General features: G+C 40.3%; 1 protein-coding gene across 2 annotated transcripts in view; it reads right to left on the bottom strand.

Moving 5' to 3' along the window:
• The window catches only part of INPP5A (inositol polyphosphate-5-phosphatase A), a 257300-nt gene that overhangs the window by 27040 nt on the left and 208957 nt on the right, over nucleotides 1–21303 (bottom strand). For both annotated transcript variants that reach the window (XM_055720024.1, XM_027805062.2), the window contains exons 10-11: nucleotides 13152–13247; nucleotides 12736–12810 (exon numbers count right to left, since the gene is read on the bottom strand). In XM_055720024.1, the coding sequence (XP_055575999.1) occupies nucleotides 12736–12810; nucleotides 13152–13247 (171 nt within the window). The remainder of the gene's footprint in view (nucleotides 1–12735; nucleotides 12811–13151; nucleotides 13248–21303) is intronic.

Here is a 21303-nt window from a genome sequence, read left to right as displayed (position 1 = left end):
GTTGTGCATGTTTCCAGACTGCGATCCTATATTTAAGCATGTATAGATAGATGTGTAGCCACAATACATGCATACAAACTGGCTATGAAAACAAATGTTACCGTCCCTCTCCTGATCCATTTGCTCAATGTGAATCTAGCATAGAAGAAAAATCTACCATCCTCAGCCCACACTTTTCTTTGAAATGTATGTCTATTAATACAGTGCAAATACATTTTTCCTACCGTTGCCAAGTAAACAGATCAGAGCAGGAAAGTGGAAGCACTGGGATAAAGAGGGCTATTTCTGAAGTGTGAAAACTGCAAGGACTGAATAAAAGAACAATGCTCCATAGAACACAATGGTATAAATTACTCATGGGCATTCCAAGGACTGGCGATGTTACACAGATGCATTGTTCTCTCACACTAATTCACACTTCCAAAATTTTATACATTCAGATTGCTCTTGTTATGAGGATATTTGCAAACTAAATGAAGGCCAGGGTTTAGAGGACTAAACATTCAGACATGCGTTATTATCCAAAGAAGTTTCTGATGTGTTTATTTGCTGCAGTTGCTTGTTTAGTTGTGCCTGTGCTATGCAGATGAGCTGCTGACACTGGTGACAGAGAAGACGGATAATAGGAACAAGACTGTATTGTGTGCTGTGCTCTCTATCAGTTCCCCAAGGTTCCCCAGGTAGAGGGACATCTTTAACCTGAAATGACAAAGCCAAAAACTCACGATGACCCAGCTGGATGTCAAAGCCCAATCAGGTCCTCAGAAGAAATATTTAGGAAATGCTTGTTGTAGACAATTTATCCTCACGTGTAAAATAGTTAAATATTTTCACTGGATTATTTGCACAAACTTTTATTTCATGCTATGTTTTAAATAATGAATTTTAACAAATTATTTATTTTTTCCTAGATATTAATGGACTATGTTACAGTACCTTCTGTTCAAATGTGTCCACAAACCTCGCAAACAGACATCTGCTCATTCTTACAAAGGGCAATGATAAGTTACTTGTCTGTTTGGGACTGCGTAGTGTGAACCCAACCAGCAGCTTTTCCTTATTTACCTGGTGGCACTGCAGACAGTGGGGGAGATGCGGGGAAGAAATGATGAAAACTTGGAAATGTGCATTCTGAGAAAACTCATTAATTTTTCAGTAGAAGAGAGCATGTTCTAACTGTTCTTTCAGTACTAAAAAAACTTGGCTTCTCATTTAAGCCTGTAATCTCAAAATGAAGGATTATTGACGAAAAACCAAGATCTTGTCACAAACAGTGACAATGGTACTGTCCCTCAATGCAACTTAGTAAGAGAAGGAAAGGCACCTGGCACCTGCATCATTCAATTGTATTTGCTTTAGGACAGGTACATGGGTGTCTAGAGCTCCTTGGCACTATAGAAAATGAATGGAAAATAATGTAGGTCAGATGACACTGAGAAGCAGTCAGCATCTCACAGGCTAATGCCTGTATTTTTAAAGCATATTAACATTGTACTTAAAAAAAACCCACCTGGAACACACTATTCATGGCAATTTTCAGCACAAATTGCTCACTTATTTCCATACTGTACACTAAACTGTGTTGTGGATAATGTCATTGCTCCAACAGTAAACATGAGCATATCTGTCACTGTAAATGCCTTAAAAATGACAAAGAAATGAAGTTCAAGCCTAGAAATCAATATATTGTTCTATTTAATTTACCCATTATAAGATCATCCTTAAGAATGAAATCTTTAAGGTGTTACATGATGTGCTGGCCTAATTTGAGCAATTACACAGAGATTTTAAAATGCTGTGGCTGGAAGTTAATTCCAGAACTCTATGTCACAGGCAGTTCAGAAGACTGTTTTTTTTCCCCCCAACTCAATTTGACCAATGTATTTATACCTAAATGGTATCAAGAATGATTCAGAGCCTATGTTTTATCTGCTGTAACCACTGAGTTGCTGATACTATGTCAAGATACTTGCTCTACAATGTCCAGTGACCAGCCTAACATGAATGTTTGATTAACATCTTCCAAATGAAAATACCATCCGTATGTATGAGTAATATATCTATAGTTAGCTAATACCCCATGAGACACAGAGATAATATGCCTCAGGGAATACAGCCTTGCAGCGTGTGTGAGAAGGCACACAGCGTGCATCCACTGGCCTGTGACTGTAAGAAAATACTCATAGGGCAGAATGTGATTTTAAAAAACAGGTTAAACATTGATAGGATTTTGCAGTCTGAAGTTATGTATTTCTCTTTAGCAAACTTCATGAGCCAAATGCTTCAGTTAGTTTCTATACTCCAGCTCCTATTGACCTGAATGGGAATGGGCTGGACAGCAATGAAGTGCTCTGCACAGATTTAAAGAATGACTGCATTTGCAGCAAAGGATACATAAATATATTCTCCCTATTTAATTTGAGTAGAATCAAAAGAGTTTAAGGCTGTTGCCTGTGTCAGTTGCAGTGCCCATCACCTCCTAAAGGAATTACTACAACTGTTGTTTTTCCACGCAACTGTGTTGTCTATAAAAGCTGTTGAAAACTTTTTTTTTTTTTCCCCCCCCTCCTTTTTCCTTGTCTGTACTATGACATACAAGTGCATTTACAGACAAGGGCGAAGGAGAATGCCACACACAATACCAGGGCACGTGGTCCTTCAAGGCACTGTCTGTGGAACCCCTACGACACTCAGTAAGAAAAAACTGAGTAGGAGCGGCTGGATGGTCTCGGTACTGTGCGGGGACACCAGTGAGCTCCCTTGCCCCAGGGCTGCAGTTCACTGTCCCCACAGCTCGTGTAGCTGTATGTGGTTAAGCAGCATGTGCATCAGCCAAAGATAACAACTATTTGGAATACTGTATTTTGGTATTATGTAGCCTGACAGTAATGGAAGGATTAGCCAGTTGTAGAAAAAGTAATTTTGCTTCCTTCAGTTTAAAGCAGTGAGGCACTTTTAAAAGGTCAATGTCCATTGCTATGCTGCAATGGGCCACCTTGGCTAAAATCACACACGTATGAACCCTTTAAAACAGGGCAACTTAATTCAGTCATTGGAGTAGAACAACAGCAATTACTCATCAAGACCTACAGACCAAAGTCAGAGCATTGGTAGATCAGAAGGTGATATTAGCAGCATTTATCAAATCCATCTGCAGGGCCCACCAGAGAATTCACAGCTGTGAAAGGGAAATGAAGTTTCAGACCAAAAAGAAGAGATGAGCATACAGAAATGACCTTAGAGAATTAAAATATGTGGACACTGGTCACTGTAACCTCTTTTGCTAGTCTTTAATAGTACACAATTTTTTTCAAGAGACTTTGGAAATACAGTAATTTTATCCAGGTTTCCAGTCAAAGAAAAATATTTAGAAACTGATTCAGCAGCCTACTGACTTCAAATAAAGGTCTGTGGAAATGCTGATCCCCCCCCACTTATCCATGAAAATGTCATACACAACTCTGCGCTGGCCTTATTTTAAAGCTACTGTTTTCTCTAGATAAGACTTTGTAAAACAACCCACTAATAGGTATTTTGAATCTTCATTTTCCTTCTCTCATAAAGCCATTCTTTAAAATCACATTTCATAGAAAAAAGCCAAAATTGTTGAAATAAATGTGCCACTGACACTGCTTTTGTATATTATTATATTTCTGAGAATTTGTCTATACATCCTGAACGGCAGCACTGTCATAAACTCCTGCACAACTGTGGATGTATGGCACCAAATATACCTTTCTTGGCACTAGAAGAGTTAGGCACAGGCAGTATAAGACTGTCAGCACTGAAGGCTCCCCATGACTGTACTAATTCAGAAAAACTTTGATTTCAGTGGAAGTCCCCCAGGAAAATGCTGTTTTGTTCTTGTTTTGACAATATGCCTCTCTCAGGAGACATTCTGGTGGCTTAAAGGACACGAACATTTTCTAATATGTATTCCAACTTTTCAGAAAACTGTTGTGGAAAATCCATTTAAAAAATATTTCTGTTATGGAAATATTTACATTACTTAACATGTCTAGAAATAACCATACTTTCCCTTGATGTCTATTGATCACTAGAGTAATTACTGGAGACTGCTATTGGCTCTGTCTCATTAGAGCTCCCTTTTCTGTCTCCCTGCCCAATTTCTCACATTCCCACATTTCTCATCCTCCTCCCACCCCACAAGCCTGGTTTGCACTGCAGGGCCCAAGCAGGCAGGGGTGGAGATGGCTGCAGCTGCACAGCCTGAGCACTGAGGACCACAAGGCACAGGTCCTTTCCTAGTGGAGAAACAGGACTGTGACACTAGATGCAGTGAAGCGGTACTGACTTGCCAAAGTGGTGACGTGTTCAGCTGATGGGTAGGGTGGTGAGTTCCCAGTACACTGCAGAGGAATGTGCTTGAGACTCGGCTTTCAGCTAGCACCAGGGTCTAACACAAACACTTCTCAGAGCTTACATGCTGCAGTGTTTCTCAGTCTGAAAGATGCTTAGTGCCTTTATGATGTCTGTTGGTCCTGCAATCCACACACCTGAACACTGATTTGGATAAAACAGTGCTTTCCAATTATGTACCCATTACATTTTTCCAGTGGAAGTTGTAGCCCTTTTAGACATTTCACATGCTTGGATTTTACATATAATCTTGGTTTTCCTAATTGCCCGACATGGAACCTTTTAATCCAAGTCTGTGGACTTCACACTGAACCTACTAAGATGGGTAAACTGGAAGTCAAACATGCTGCTGGCATCTCCCCCAGGCTCCATCACCTCTCTGATCTGCAACATGCAGTAGAGAATCCAGATCTTACCCTGGGTCATTCTTGCTACTTGAAAAAATCCCACAATCAGAATCCTGTTGTACTACTCAGGTAATTAATTCTCAATAAGCAGACTAAACTTAAGTATATACAAAGAATAAGCTGGTTAAGAAGGTAAAAGTATATGCTCTCACTCATGCAGCAGCAGTTACCCCCATCACCATTCCACTGACAACAAAAGTGTCTTTCACACCCCAAGAGCTCCTTGCTGAAATGCTGCTCTGCAGAAGCAAATGCATCCCATCCCTCCCGTTTCACAGTGCCTGAGGAAGAGCTCGAAGCATCTGAAATGCAGCACGACTGCTCACAGCTTTCAGACACAAACTACAGCTCCCATCATCCTGCGCTCCAGCCTGATTTCTCCAAGGAACGTTCTTTGCTCTTTAGTACATCAATACAATGTGAAAGCAATGAGGACCTCTTGGCGAGTGCCAGTTCTCAGTGACTTCACCAGCTGGTCAAAATCTGTATGCATGCTTCCCATTTTCTAATGGGAAAAAGTAGATTTTGTCACTCACTCTCCTGGGATTCCTGTGCTTCTCTCAATTTAAAAAAATCTGACTGCAAAACTGCATTCATGCAAATTGTCTTTTCCAGCTCTTTACACGAATAGGTACTTCAACATCACTGTAATTAACTCATAAACTGTGAGCAATAGTTTGTAATATAGCTTATTCAAAATGGCAACAATGACTGAGTGGATGCTAACTTTAAAACCAAGATTCTTGTATTGGGAAGAATATCCTGCTTGCAAATGTGACAGATTCAATGGATTTTTTTATTAGACTTTACATGTATGTTACTGCAAAACATAACATGAATTTGTATCATTAGGGAGTTAAAACCGACATGCATTGTCCTGTCAAATTGTCAGTCTATGAGCTGCAATTTGACAAAAGTATAAAAATATATGCAATACAGTTCTAGTATTACTTGCAGAGTGATAAAAAAATGGAACTTTCATGAAGAAGGACTATGATCCATATTTCTCACTTGGGCAAAGCTCCCACTGTGGGTTGAACCGTCCCTGAAGCAAGGTCTGGCTGGCATGGGGGTTTTGGGGAACGGGCAGGACCCAAGAGGCACCTGAATGCCAGGTGCCCTGCTATGGGGGGTGTGTGTTGGGGAGTTCCAGTTATCCACTTTGTCTCCCCCACATACCATCAGGCACCTTGAAAGGTCATCTGAAACTTCCAGACACCTAAAATTTCAGGTGCTTGTTTCCCAGAGGGGATTCACATTCAGACCCCTGCTTCTCTGGAGCTGCAGGTGGGGTGCCTGGGAGGGGAAGGCAAGGCACGCATGTCTCCTGCTGAGCCTGGGCATAGGCACACAGATGCCCACAAGCAGCAGGACAGTGAGAGATGCTGGAGGCCACTCTTGGGATCAAAGGAGATGTGGATTCCAGGCTTTGCTTCCTATACTGTTTTTCTTTCAACACCTATGTAAGGTAAAATACACACGGTCCTAAGACCAGGTACCGGAACCCATGTCTCTGCATCCTTGCAACTGAGTGTCCCACTCATCTCTATCTGTACTTTTTGCATGAAAGTGTCCTTAAGTATTACATTTCGTGTTAAACTTACTATTTGCTTCTATATGTGTGTGTGCATACACCTATGTGCATGCAGGCATCCACCTGTGAGGTTACGAGGGGTACCTGGAGAGTGCAAAAGAATTAGGCCACTGCAGAGAGTTGGTGAAAAAACCCAACATTAAGCACCTTTCTATCTTTATTTGGATTGCTGTAGACTTCAGGCAAGATGTGGAAGCCTAGGTAGGGTGATTTTGCATGTGCATAAATGCTAACTGTAAGGGATGATAGTGAGATCCATAAACTCTTGAGGACTGGAATGCAGGTGCAAACATTGCCTCTCTGGATATCCCCTTGCATGTTGTAAAGGTTTACAAGGGTGCCCCCAGGCCAAAGCATGTTAGCAGATCATACCAACTACAGGCTGGTTAGAGAGTGCAAACATAGAGGTTGGGTCTCCTGTTTAGACTATTCTTAATAAACGACCAATGCTTACAAAAAGAAATATAGCACAGTACACCTGAATTAGCCTTAGGCCATACAATAGCTGTGTAGAACAGGACAGGGGGACAAAAGGTCATGAAATATTTGTAACTTTGTGATATGGGCAAATTCTACATCAGAATACTTCATTTATTTGGAACATGAAGTTGGCAGTAAATAGCTAACCCAGCACAACACAAAAAAAACCATTTGCATTTATGTTTGCTAGTGAGAAAAGATTATTGATAATATTTCCTACCTCTGTCATTACTCATTTTGCAGTTTATCCAACAGTGTATCAACTAACCACTAACTTAAGCAAGTGCAATTCCAAGCAAGGGAATACTGGTTTTGAGTAAAGGACTTAAGGCTGAAGCCATTTTCCTCCTCCTACTTTATGAAAATCAGGTATCTCAGATGACCAACTTAAATAAAAGAGGCAGTTTCAGGATGCATATGATTTTCTTATGACCAGTTCTAGGTAACAATGGTCCTAAGCAATCAATTTCCTTCCTCTATTCTAATTTGCCCTTATACATCATATTCAAGATTTTATCTGGACAGGGGCTGGTTGGCTCAGTGGATAAACCTCTGCCTTTTCACCTCTGGGATCATGGTTCAAGTCAAACCCTGATGAAATGCACTTGATCGTCCTAATCTAGTTCTTAGTGGACAGTATTCCCATTATCTTTAAAAGGGTCAGAGCCAAGGCCATTGGGAAGAGTGCATTGTGCTATATCTTGTCTGTTGATTAATACATTTTCAGTGATGCCAGATCCTTAACCTTCATGAGCACACACATTCTCACAAAAAGCTTAATAAAGGTCCCTCATGGACTAAACCTTCCTTCTCAATTTGTGTATCATGTCAGGATTTCCTGGGAATATAAAAAAAACCAAACCAAAACCCACTCATAATTTCAAAGTATGTTTGCCTGAACTGTTTGTAATAACACCTCTAAGTTAATTAGCATGATAACAGATCACTTTAAATCATTACTTGGCATAGGGAGAACAAGACCTTTATAACTCAATCCATTTCTACGGCACACTATAATTTTCTGAGGTACTGATGTAACCAACTGATACGATGTATCAGCTGAAGCTAAACAGACACACAGAATAAAGGGAATCTACCATCTAAGGCTGATCTCACTCTTCAAAATATAGAAATTGCATAAGAATGTGCTCTCCATAGAAGTTTACTGTTTGTTCTCTGCACCAAGAGGACTGCCGAAAGCAATGTGAAGCTTTTGCTTTGTTTTTTCCATTATAATAACAAAGTAAGAGATGGAATCACTTCCATTTCATGAATATCTAGGCTGGAGATCACTGGGCTCTTCCGCATAGCTATCTCAAATCTGTTTTGGAGTCAATGCTGGTAACAACAATGGTGTCCTCTAAACACCTGATTAGCAGGAGCTACTGTGTGCTGACACCCTTGGTCTGACCCCTGCTACCTCCGAGCAGCAGAGGAAGGGGCCGCAGCCGAGCTCGCGGCCAGCCAGGGTACGTATCTGCCCAAGGGCAGCAGGTGACAGCAGGCGCAGGGGTGACCAGCGCAAGCACAGCTGCAGAATTAGTTGCCTGTTCCATCAACACCAGTGCAGAAACAAGGGCTATGATTTTAGTAGGAATAAGAGCAGGTTCAACTCTTCAGACGATTAATCCACTGATTACTTTTATTACACAGCTGTGTCCAAAATCTTAAGGACAGTTCACTAGTTTCTATCTGGATTGACTCTTTAATATGGTTCATATGAAAGATAGGAATGTATGCACCACTTCTCATTCATGATTGTGGTTACAGATTATAAAATAATGGCTAATGGTTAAATCATTCCCCTGTAGCCATTACAAGTTTGTACAGTCTTACTATATATTTACTGAACTGACTACTGAAGAAATAGCATTTAGCTGGTGGTTCTTTTGTACAGATCAATAATGTTATAATTTTTAATTAAATTATTATCACCCACTTGCTTTTCTTTTGATTGTTTGGAAATTAACAGGGAACTCCCCAACACCAGGTACTTTGAAAAAAAATACACTTACAGCCTGATTTACCATAAATGATTAAGGAATTAAAAAGAAAAATAGTAAGTGTAGACTTATTCAAGTACGCCCTGCACACTGAAAAGCACCTCCTGAAAGCACCGACATGCTAATTTTTATCACTTGAGAGCCAGCAGATGCAAAGCTATGACCAAGCGTTGTGTGAGTAGTGTACTGGCAAGTTAGCATACGGTCAGGAAGAGTGGGCAGCACTGCTCCCCCTCAGGAAGCCTGTTCAGAAGGCCTGGGGGACTCCTCGTGCTCTCCAGGTGGGTGAGGATCAGGGGGACAGAGGAGGGGTGGTTGGGATATGGTTGCGGCTCCCAGCTGGGGACTGCCACCTCTTGAAGGATGCAAGCAAGCAGTTCAGATTAGAAAAGCCTCACCTGTCCTTTGCCCACCATTCATGGGCAAGTCTCTGGAGCAGGAGGACAGCGCAGTGCTGCACAGCACAGCCTGGCTACAGCCTACTGGCAAGGTCAGAGGTGTTCAGCTTTTTCTAATTCAAAAGCAACAACTTAAACGGGAATCTGCCTGCCACTAAGGTGAAACTCTGCGTGTTGTACCTTGTCCCACCTTTCTCACTGCTGCTTTGCAACACCCTTCCCCATAGCATCTAGACACAGGAGTTCTGTTGTAGTTACCAGAGTTACACCCTGGTCCACCTGATGTAATATGGCTTTGATGTACAGTTCAAACATATGGAAACACAGTTTTGTACTATTGCTACAGCTATTTTCAAATAGGTTTTATCTTTTTTTCTATCCCTACATAGCTGGATAAATCTGCATGTTCCTTTCTGAAATAAAATGACACAGAATGTTAATTTGCACTTTCAGGTAATAAATATAGGTAATTGCTAAGCTAACTTTGAAATAAGCTACAGGTAAGTCTGGATAAGCTACAGATTAGTTTGGAAAAATTAGACCTGCCAGATTACTGTATGTGCTTCAAACTGCATTTCTGTTGAACAGATAATTTGTATCTATATCAGATTTTTCATAAAAAATACTCATTTTTATAAATATATCTGAAGATTCTTTTTGTTGATTACAATGTAAAAAAGAGGGAATAACTGTGTATGGACAATGATAAAGTAGCCTGTTGATAATAAATATTTGTCAGGTCTTGTCACATTGGTACACATTCCTATGTTACTGAAGAGACACCACACTGATAAAAAAAAAGCCCTTAGAAAAATCAATGGATTTTGAGCTAAAGCAGCTGCTAAACACACAGAAAACATCTTTATCCAACAGCCATAGTGCTGTGAAAATTCCCAAGCCTTGCACTGGTACAGCTAAGGAAAATTTAATCTTCCCAAATACTCATCAGGGCACTCCATCCTGCAGACCTGACAGCCCCACTTATAATTAATTATACAATTTCGATGGGAATATCGACTAAACAAAGCTATAAATCATAGAAAAAGTCAATAGGCATGGACACATTCAATCATGTCCCGACCAATGATTACTACTCTTAAAATACAATAATTATTTTCAGGAGCCAGCTTGAATTAAATTTCTGTCAGGCTGGTACAAGACCGGTGGTTGATGAAGGATGCGATGGATTTTTTGGGTTGAATTCGGCACAGAGACATTTATCCTTTTAGATAGGTAGTTTGTTTTTAGTGATCATGGTGCTGCGTGTTTAACTAGACCATGAAGATTAGATTATCTCCAATGGCTCATTATATCGTTTATCTTTTCCTTCCATGTTTGATCTGGAAGATTTCCCGCTTCTTGATGCATGAATGAAATGACTGCTGATTTTGAAATGGAATGTGCTTAAGTGGGACTCTGCCTACGCCTTCACACACCATGTCCATGTATGTAAAGTCAACCAGCAGCCATCGAAATAGCACTAGGACGTGGTAATCAGCAGCAACAAGAACAGCTTTGCTCAAGTTCAGGAATGTACTGGGAAAAACTAAAAATGACAAAACGTTTCAGTTGTTTAAAAAAAGAAAAAAATTATAATAATAAAACACATAGAGGAAAATCTGGGACTGGAATAGGATTAGTATACAAACATGAATTGGGATTAGTGTTATTACTTTGAATTAAATGTCCGCAAAACTGCAAAACATCAGTGAAAGAAATGTTACGTACTTCCCAAGGATGCTTTCACCTTGTAAATTAAAAAACAAATAAATCAACCAACCCCAAACTAAGTTATCTCACAGTAACTGTGTTTTTAAGATACGTTGCCTACACAGATATTTCTCATGGTGAGCGTACATGCCACACATGAAAGACGTGCTGTGAGAAGGGACAGCAGCTCCAATGAACAGGGTGGACGTCAACACATGTTGAAAGGAGAAACAGATCTTCACTTTCCTCATGAGTCTGACCCATCAAACTCTTCTGACCTCAAGAAATGAGTGAGATCTCAGATGCTCACATGGAATTAACCTCCTAGGTATAAGTCAACTTAAAACCAGAGAGGGTAGTAAGGCTTCAGCTGTCCTCCTTGCCCTAGATCCTTGCAGACATCCCTCTAAAAGAGCCCACTTCTCTGTGAACAGCAAAATAATAAGCTGTAGGTAGAGGAGAAGAAGAGACAGAGGGGAGAGTCATGGATTCTGTGTACCTCCCATCCTTACACAAAAAGCAGCAAATGCTGTGCGAGCAGGCACACTGTGCAATTCGTACTGAGTATAACAAAACGGAGAGGTGCAGACTTGGGCACAGATGAAGGGGGTCTCAAGAAAGCAGAGACATGGGAGATAAATCCTTTGTCTTTATTTATTTTGGGTATGGGGAAGGAAGATAAAATTCAGTCACCCTGAGGAAAGGACTGAAGAAGGAAGGGGAATTTTGGCTAGCACATCAGCCTGCACAAATGACTTTGACACACAGAGTTTCCGCAGAGTACACAAAGTTTTCTGAAGGTTTTCTTTGTCTACTGTAGCCTGCCTTATTTATATAGCTCAGAATATTCAACATATGAATAGCATTGGTGTGTGCACACATAGGGAGACCAAAATCTGACACAAGCCAGCGTAGCTCTTCTGATGTCAGTGAAGTTGGGCCAGTTTCCACAAGCAGAGAGTCTGGCCCTTGACATCCACATCAAGGCTTCCACATGCAATATGCACATTCCTGATTTTTTCTGTGTGTAACTGCTTGGGGTTTGGTGTTTTTTTGTTTTTTTTTTTTTTTTATGCTTAATATTTTTCCTTTAAATATATAAATCTTAAGAACCTTGGAGGAAATTGAAAATACTGCAAAGCACTGACACAGGTATCTTCCAAAATGCAGTGGCTACATCTTGAAATAAAATCACCTTAAAGAAGATATAAAGCCATTCTCCACACAAAAATTGTAGTCCTCATGACAAATCACAATGTTCGTGTTCCCTGTCTGCTTTCTCCTCTTAGGAAGCTCTATATGAATGCCCAAAAAGTGCCAGTCTACTGCAGGGTTTGAGGTGTCCATTCTATTTATTCATGCATTTCTATTATTCTTTGTACGCTCAGAAGACCCAGATATTTTCAGAACAGCTATGCATTAACAGCTTTTCCTAAATTACTATGATGCACAATAAAGAGCTAGTAAAGAAACAGGATGCTTGAAGAAATGCAGACCAGAGGACAGAGAAGAAGAGTGAATTGTCATGTATATTTAATTTAGTTTTTTCTCTGAAAAAGAAGGTAAACAGATGCCAAAGGAAGCTGCACAAAAAATAACTGGCTAAGTGAGAAAGAAATTTGGAGCAGTTATTGTGTTAGATGAATTATCTCTCCTCATTCTGTAGACAAGAAGGCTGACAAGGATAAAGGGCTGGTAGAGAAAAGCAATTTGTATGTGAGTTTCCAACTTATTCCTTCCAAAGTGTTTAGCAATGAACTTACCGCAGTGCCATTGTTATCTCTAAATACATCTTGATTAAAATAGTCAAATAGCTTCTTTTCTAATTGTAGCATAACCTAAAAAAAATAAAAAAAAAGAAGGAGAAAGGTCAGCAAAGCTCTTGGACTCAGCTACCTAATACACAGCTGTTGGAAGTGACCCTTTTAGAGATATGCAAACCCTTAGAATTACACAACGTTTATACATGTCTAAAGCTCCTTGTCAGCTTGCCCATTTGGTTGACTGGCAATCACTTAAAAAGATCCAATTAACTGAGCATTAGGTGTGACAATCTATATCCCTCCCCTCCCTTTAAATTATCAGTTTGGAACAACTATATTCATGCTTTGTAGAAAAGAAAGTGAACATTCAACGTTTCTATTTACACAGGGGGTACAGAGGGCATGAAGTTGTTTACCTTTCGGTCATTATCAGATTCACGAAATATTAGCTTGACTACTTCATTTGTGTCAGCTGCCCGGATAGTCTGCATTGTAGCCTTTGCACATAGCGTCTAATAAAAAACACAAAGGAAGAAATGGAAACTAGGTTATACACAACATAAGGCCACATTTAATTGAACTTTATTAAATCTATGTATCTTCAATGTCCACCTGAAAATATGAAAATATGCAGGTCAAAATACAAAGCATTGCTAATTTAAGTCACTTCCCCTCATGACGGATTTAAAACAGTACAGTGAATTACTGTTTGGAGAGAAGCAGGCAATATTAAGAAAATATCAATTAGATAAGGCAAATACTCATTAAACTTGCTACCACAAACACGGGTTCTTTCACAGGTCTGACACTGTGTCACCCATTACTTGCAAATATCCTCAAAAGCCACTTCCTACAGCTGACAACTCCATAGCCCTACTAGTTTCTGTGGTGCATTCTTAAAAGCCGATAAATACATTGGCATTACAGTTCTGTGGGTTAACTCGTGTTCACAAAAACTTTGCCCTGTAAATTAATTTTCAAATATAATTTAAAAGTCCAAGCAACACTTGCAAAATCTTCACAGTTTACTCTGGATATAGTGAATCCCCCATGCTTCACCCTTTTAAATAAGAGGCAACATCACATGTCTAGGTATTTTGAGTGCTGAGCATTTAAAACATATTGTAAAAGAATGCTTTATCAGGCACAGAGGTACGAATTCCTGAGGAAGTGTCAGGTCTCAATTCACCTGTCATTTGCCTGGTTGGGGCTCAGTTTCAATGGCACCCAAAGCTGACCTAGAGAGCAACACTGAACGGGCTGTTTAAAGGCTTGTTGCTCTGTTGCATTGTAACAGGTGAAATCTGGAGCTTTCAAGCAAAGCAGTTAGGCATGTATTTAACTTAAAACCATACTTCAGATTCACTGAACCTGTACTTTTAGTGAAGCTTTAAGTATGTTAAGTGCTTTGAAATGCAGAAATAGACTACATCTTAACTGTGGGGTAGGCAGGCTTCACAGAGTGCTCTGTACTTATCCAGCTTGGGCAAAGCTACTGGATGGTGTGTAACGCTACCCTGGCCCATCTGCCTGAGCTGCTGGAAACCACAAGGCAGAAGACAGAAAGGGGAATGAAGGAAACCTTGGCATTACTCAAAGGCAGAGAGAAAACGGCCAAGGTGTGCACCCACACCTAGGAGGCAGTTCAGCATCCTTTGCTATGGCTGAGGCACAAGCTGCTGACAGGATCTATGCACAGCCCTGGGTAAGGACGTTGCCAAAGAGTATCCTGAATAAAAGCATATTTTGCTAGAGTTTCTTCACAAAAGCGTGCTAAAGAAAATAACTCAGTCAAGAAGAGGCAAAGAGGTGACTTCCCCACTTTGCCTGTTCCATTCCTTTTCATAATGGCCAGACAACAGATTTTCATTTTGCATAATATTCATTTATAAAATAAATGTATTCTGTGGTAACAGGGTAATAGAATTTCATGTCCTACTACATGCTTCTTTCTTACACAAACAGAAATACGTATATTGGGATTCGTTATTAGAAGCGCAGTATCTATCAGACACAATGCCATGGAACTACAGCTTCTCAGTTCCCCATTTCTTCTGAAGGCAGAAATACATACCAAACATGCATTTAAACAAAAATCCATCTACTTCCAAATATTTTAGATCTCAGCTGAGGTTACCAGTGCTAGAACGGAAAGAATTTGTCAATGGACATTTTGCCCCCGTTTGATAGAAAGACATTAAAAAATGATCCTTGATAAAGGCCCCTGTGTGTTGCAACAGTACAAACAAAAAGCAACAAGCTAAGCCATTTCATTTTTAAAGGATAACTTGAGTGTGATTCAGTAAAAATAAAATACAAATGTGCTTTTTTTTCTTCAAATCTGTAAACTGAACAGGCGCCAATTCCTCATCTTACTGGATAAATGATGTCCTTTCCTGACACATTTTTCTTGGTTGTTACCCGCCCGCCACCCCCCCCCCCCCCCCCCCCCCCCCCCCGCCCTCAAAAAGCAGTGCCATGCCTATAGATTACAAACATCTAACTCTGGGTTTTATCCTAAACAACTTGCAAGAGTCATGGTACCGACATGGCCGTAGGTATCTGTGAAATCACAGCTTTCACTGGAGAAAGGAGTACTGGTCACATGGACACAGACGAAGGCTGCCCTTCGAGAACTTCATCTGTTCGGCAGAATTTATGGTGTTTTTCTGAAAGGTTTGGGAGAAGCGAGGGAAGATGCCGGCAGTAGCCAGTTAAACCTGACTGCCTGGGAGGGAGGAGGAGAGGCACACCGGGAGCATCAGGGAGGCCTTGCTTTTGGTACCACTAGCCCTGCTACCTTTTCCTCCGTGTTCACCCTGTTCTGTAGGATCCCTTTTGTCTGTTCGGACACGTAATTGCCGTTTTGCCATCTGTGTCTGCACCGACACGGGTGAGGTAATCCACCAGTGAGCCATTCCCAAAGTGTGCTCCCTCTGGCACCGGCTATTGAAATTCAAAGCACAGATTAGCTAATCGGGTCAAACCCCAAAAAATAGCGCTTTGGGCTCATGTGTCACAAATCAGTCTGGTCGCCTTTAAACAGTGCACCAGATTAGAACAAGCACCCGAACAAACCAAAGCGGAAAACCCGCCGCTCTCTAAAGCTGGTTTCTAAAGCCCTAACAAATCGCTCCATCTTTCACTCATTTAAACTTTCCAAATGAGGGTCAATACGGTCCCCGAGCATCCAAATGCTAATGCGCTTAAGTGCGCTTAAGCAGCTTTCCAGAGTGAATGGGCCAAAGAAGGGCTCGAAAAGACAAGGCAGAGTTACTGTCACTGTCAAAAAGTCATTGTAGCCACCCCCAGAGTGGTTGCAATTCAAGAAATTCATGATTTCTGTCTCTTAAAGGCATCTGCTTGAGAACATTTTTTTTTTCTGAGCTGCTTTATCTCACAATTTCAGGCCTGCTCTAAAAGAAAAAAACCTGTGATCGACTCTTGAGAACCAATACGGAGAAAGGACCCACATACCTTATTGCTTTCAAATTTCACACGCACAAAAAGTTACCTTATTCACAGACAAAAAGTGATTGGGCAAAGGTTCATTTCTTATACAAGCTGAAGCACTCCTTTTTTCCTCCTCCTTTCAATTTCTACAAAGTCGTAGTCACCCAAGCAGAAAAACTTTCGGGAACATGTGCCTTTTTAGACAAGTCTACTTATAAAGGGATTTTTTGTTGCTGGTAAAGAAAATCAAAATGCTATGAAAACACACCGTTTCTTTTGGGGTCTTCCCTCAAAGGTACTCTTTCACAAATTCAGAAGAGGGGAAATCAGAAATCAAAACCCTATCCAAATTATCTTTATTAAAAAATATAATTTTTTCCTTTGGAAACAAGATTTGGCTAAAAATTTTCCAGGAGAGCTGTATTCAGAGCTCAGAGAGAACTCAGTATTCAGCCTATGCTTAGCAAACATGGATGTGTCTTACTCCCGTTTTCACATATACTGTCCACACAGGTAGTTGCTTCACAGTGTTTTTTGAAATTATTGTTTGCAATAATTTATGTGTATTGAATTGTAAAACAAAGCAATAATTTTTCTGACAATTGCCTTGGAACATAATAAAAATGTACTGTTAGGCAAAGCCAGGTGTGAAAGTTTTTTATATCAACAAGAGTGAAATCTGGCATTTCTTATAAACTCTGCAAACCTCAGAAACCAAAAGCTTTTTGATTTACAGCAAAATTGCAACCTTCAGAATACTTCTGCTCCCATATATATACAACACATTGAAATATTTTAGACTGCATTTCTGCATACTTACAGTAAAAAGGGATAAAGACATTAAAACAGTTGTGTTTATACATAAATCATGCTTTTTGTATTGTATTGATATGGAAACACTCTGAACATCTGTGAAGTGTCCTGTTTCCTGCTAGCAGTGCTCTGTTGAAAATTGCAGCTGATATTTCATTGATTTTGCACTCCTGCTTTCTGAACATCCTTTAGATTCCTGAGTCTACCTCTTGATGTGTGAGCTGAATTATTGCACGTTTGCAATTACTTCAACAAGTTTTTGGAAAAAAGAAAAAAAAAGTGGTATGCAAGCACATACAGACTCAAACTTTCCTATTGCTTCTGTCTACTGATTCTAAGGATGTGTATTATTTTTCTCAATGTTTTGAATACTCTTCTTAGGACTTCTTATTACTTTGACTTCTTCTAAGGAAAAAAAAAAGGAAGTAGAATATACTCATTGCTCCTTTATAATTACAAAAGTTCAGCAATAATTGCAATTGCAATTGCCAGTAAGCTGTGTGGATGAATGCAGAAGTGTTTTGTGGCTATAAGAGCTGGGAGAGAAGTGCAGAGTCTAAAGAACACTAACATGAAACATAAGCCAGTTTAAATAAGGTCTTGAGCACATGAGCAATCAAATCAATTAAGTTTAAGATATTTCATTTTATTCCAGCTACATTCTCTGGGGATTCTGGGGGGATAGAAAAGACAGAGGTATATGTATCATCTAATTATGACAGTGAAATACCACTTATGCTGCTCAAAACCCCAAATCAATCTGACACTTATTAGATTAGGATAATCAAATGCTTTTTTATTATTATCTGGATGCAAATTGTATTTGAAACAATCAGCGTGGTATAAGATTTGCTACTTCGGGAACAACAGGAACATCTGTCTTGTTTGGGCTCCTCCTTACCGCTGAGGGGTTGACATGATGTCCTGGGTATTGGGAATTACTAACAGTAAATTCACCAAATCACATGATGTAAGAGAAGTAAAATTTGCAAGTAAGAAAAACAAAGTTAAATGTAACTTTCTGAGTCAATCAAAGCTGTGCCTTTAGCTACAGGATTGGTAACAATGTGTTTCTTAAACTCTATCTGCCACTGAAATGGAGACTTACTTTAGCTAATTTTTCACAGCCCTGCTGAGGTATTCAGCTATACAGCTGCTGCAAACAGTCAGGGAAATTACAGGGCTAAATTCGCCAGTGTCAAGCAATCAAAACCCACCTGAGAGGACGTACACTTTTACTTGAAAAAATATCCCTTAGACTATATATTAACTTGTGTTAACTTTAACTGTGTGTAAACAGCAATAAAGCCTTAGAGAAGTTACTATGCTTTCAATACTAATAAGCTTCTAGGAGCAGGAATTCCACACAGCAGTGAGATAAATGTTAGCTTAAAAAAAGACAAATATAAAAAAGTATTAATGAGAAGTCACTTCAATATCAATTTGCACTTCAGTATCAATATGCAGAACGACTTTCTCTTTGAATATTCCCAGAGGAATAAGCTCACGCCCAGGGGAGCAGAGATGGTGGCAGGGCTGGGTCGGATGGAAGCGAAAGCCACCTTGCACCGCTCCCGTCTCTCCTCTCAGCACACTGCTTATGTAGCATGCATACACTCCATCTTCTGATGGGAAATCAATGCAAATTACATGACACTGCTGCCTGTATTCATTTTAGGACTGATTTAACTTCACGGGCAGTTTACAGCAGCACCAGTTCACTACCTGTCAAAGTCTGGCCCTGAAGCTGCCCTAGCCCTGCAGTCATATTCTGGTCTCCACCGCACGACCCGTCTGCTGATTTATGGCTGAGAGATATTTTGGTTTTAAAATACCTCTTTGTGTAGAGTCTGGGAAAAAAAATAGCTCAGCACTAAGACCCTATCTTCATGCTCCCATTCTCCCAAAGATCTTCTGCATCCCCAAAATAAATGATCCCTGCTGCAAACAACTTGCATTTCTTTGGTCTCAATTTCACATTAGTTGCACTAAGCTCATCATGAAATGAATTTTCTTGTCCAGAAACTTAGATCATTCATGACAAAGTTATCAAATGGTATCACCAGGCAATGTAAAACCATTTCCATCAGTTTTTCAGGTACTGTGCTGAGTAAACCGAGAGACCAGTTTAACGGCACAGCATCTGTCTGGCAGCACCCCAGCTGCCTGCTCTGTCAGTGACACTCTCCTGCCGGCTCTGTTACTGCTGAAAACACCACCCAGTTCTTACAGAGTTGTCTTTTGCAGTAATGGGTGAGATTTGTTTCCATTTGCATGGCAGACAGTGGGGCCAAGGTCCCAACAGCCCCCACCTGCAGACCATTAGCCCCAGCCGCCCCTCGGCTGGTGTGGGGACAGGTGCTGGAGCGGCTAGCTTGGTGCCATACGCCCACTGCACAGCCTGCCCTTCCCCAGCCCAGAGAGACCCCCGGGCTTGCTGGCTGTGCCCTCCCTGCCTCCGCAGCTTTCCTCTGTGCCAACAGCTGGTGGCAATGATGGCTCTCTTTTTCATTCTTTTCCTCAGAAAAGAATCTGAATGAAGTCCAAAAGGCCTCTGCCACTAAGATTCTCCGAGTTTACAGATCTGGAAGAAAGTGTAAAATGCCCAACCTTATGTTCTTGGAAAGAATGTGCTGTTGCAGCCGTGTCCCAGGAGACAGGACCACTAGATTGTAGCTGTCAGCTGCCTTCTAGCACCTTTTTCACCTAAAACATATACTTTTGATAGCAATTGAAAGAAATCCCTCTTGGCATTTGTTACATATTTAGCAGCAATAAAATTCAATCTATTATATAATCAGCATAACCTAATTCAGATACTTAGACACTGTACTTAATTTATAAACCTCTGGTGTTTCAATCTGGCCTCCCTAATTTGAGTAGCTATTTTAAACATTGTTTTCTTCTGAAACCAAGCAGCCAGTTCAGTTAGCTGAGACATTGTTCATGTGATTTAATTCTAAAATTTACATCAGGGCCCACTGAATAGCAGAATTAATTACTACTTGATTACCTACATATATTGAAACAGAAAGTATAAGGGTAATAGTTTCTCACACTTCTAAATTTTTCCCCACAGCATCTTCCCACACCCCATTTTGTCAAACTGAGAAAGAGACTTTCAATAGACACTTCGTGCTCTGTCCTAAACAGTTCTGCAAATACAACCACCCCCGTTTTGTAATTATTTTTCTTTTTCAATACTACTGTTGAATGGACCTTTTTAAAATAATTTTGTTCATATTACTGTTAATTTCTCCTCTACCCCTTGAGGTGTATACCTTTCTAAGAATTAAAAAGTCAGAACAGAACTCCTTTTCCACCACACATATTCACCTGCATGGTGATTAGCTACTAGTTTTCTCTATCTGACTTCTCCTGGTCAGGATCCACATCTTTTGGATTCTCCATTACATTTTCCTGACTACAATCTCAAAGTCTGAGCTCAACTAAGCATCTACATATTGATTCACAAACCAGTCAGCTTGAGTTGTTTAGCACCTGCATGCATCAGAGAGACAAAACTCTGTAGGGTCTCTGCAGGCAATGGTGAAGTTTTCAGGTAAAGGGTTCCCCTGCCCCTTTTTAAGCTCTCTGTTTAAATTCACTTACTGACACTGACAGTAAGTTTCAAATGCATTCCCGATTTTGATTAGATCTGGATAAACCCTACACCACAAGAAGATCTGGAACACTGAAGCAGTCTGCTAGAAAAATCCCTTCCCTCCTCCTGTCCATCTTCCTAGTCATTTAGCATCACTACTTGATGTCAAGTAGGGTCCTGGGGGAGTTTTCAAAGACAATTATTTGCTTTTCCATAATTACAGGAACTGGAACAGTCCAACTGTTCTTATGGAAATCTTCTGTATATATGTTGTCTGGTACCATAACGTGTGAACCTCTTGAGATTTATTCAGCCATTCCATTACTTCACTTCCATTATTTTTTCTGCTTTGGCCAAGCAGCAGTACCAGCTTGAAAAATTCCTTCTTGGAAACCTTCACAGCACTTACCCTTTTTTTACTCCAGCTGACTAAGCAGAGGACTGTACGTATTGTTTCTGTTGAGCAAAGACTTTGATGAAGCACACAGGATCTGTCATGTAAATCTCCTTCTGTAGAGAAATGTACTGTTCCCTTGAATTCAAGAGGAATGAAGTAAGAGGCAGCTTCTCTCCTCATAGCTAAGCTTGTTTTTATCTAACTTTCAGACTAAGAACCTTCTTTTCATTTTAAAAGCAAAACAGCCTGTGAACCCCATCTGCTCTTGTGTATTTTGCAATTGCCTTTGTTTTGAGTGGTA

Source organism: Falco cherrug, chromosome 9 (assembly GCF_023634085.1).
Source record: "Falco cherrug isolate bFalChe1 chromosome 9, bFalChe1.pri, whole genome shotgun sequence".
NCBI classification, from domain to species: domain Eukaryota; kingdom Metazoa; phylum Chordata; class Aves; order Falconiformes; family Falconidae; genus Falco; species Falco cherrug.
This window is presented reverse-complemented; position numbering and strand designations above follow the sequence as displayed.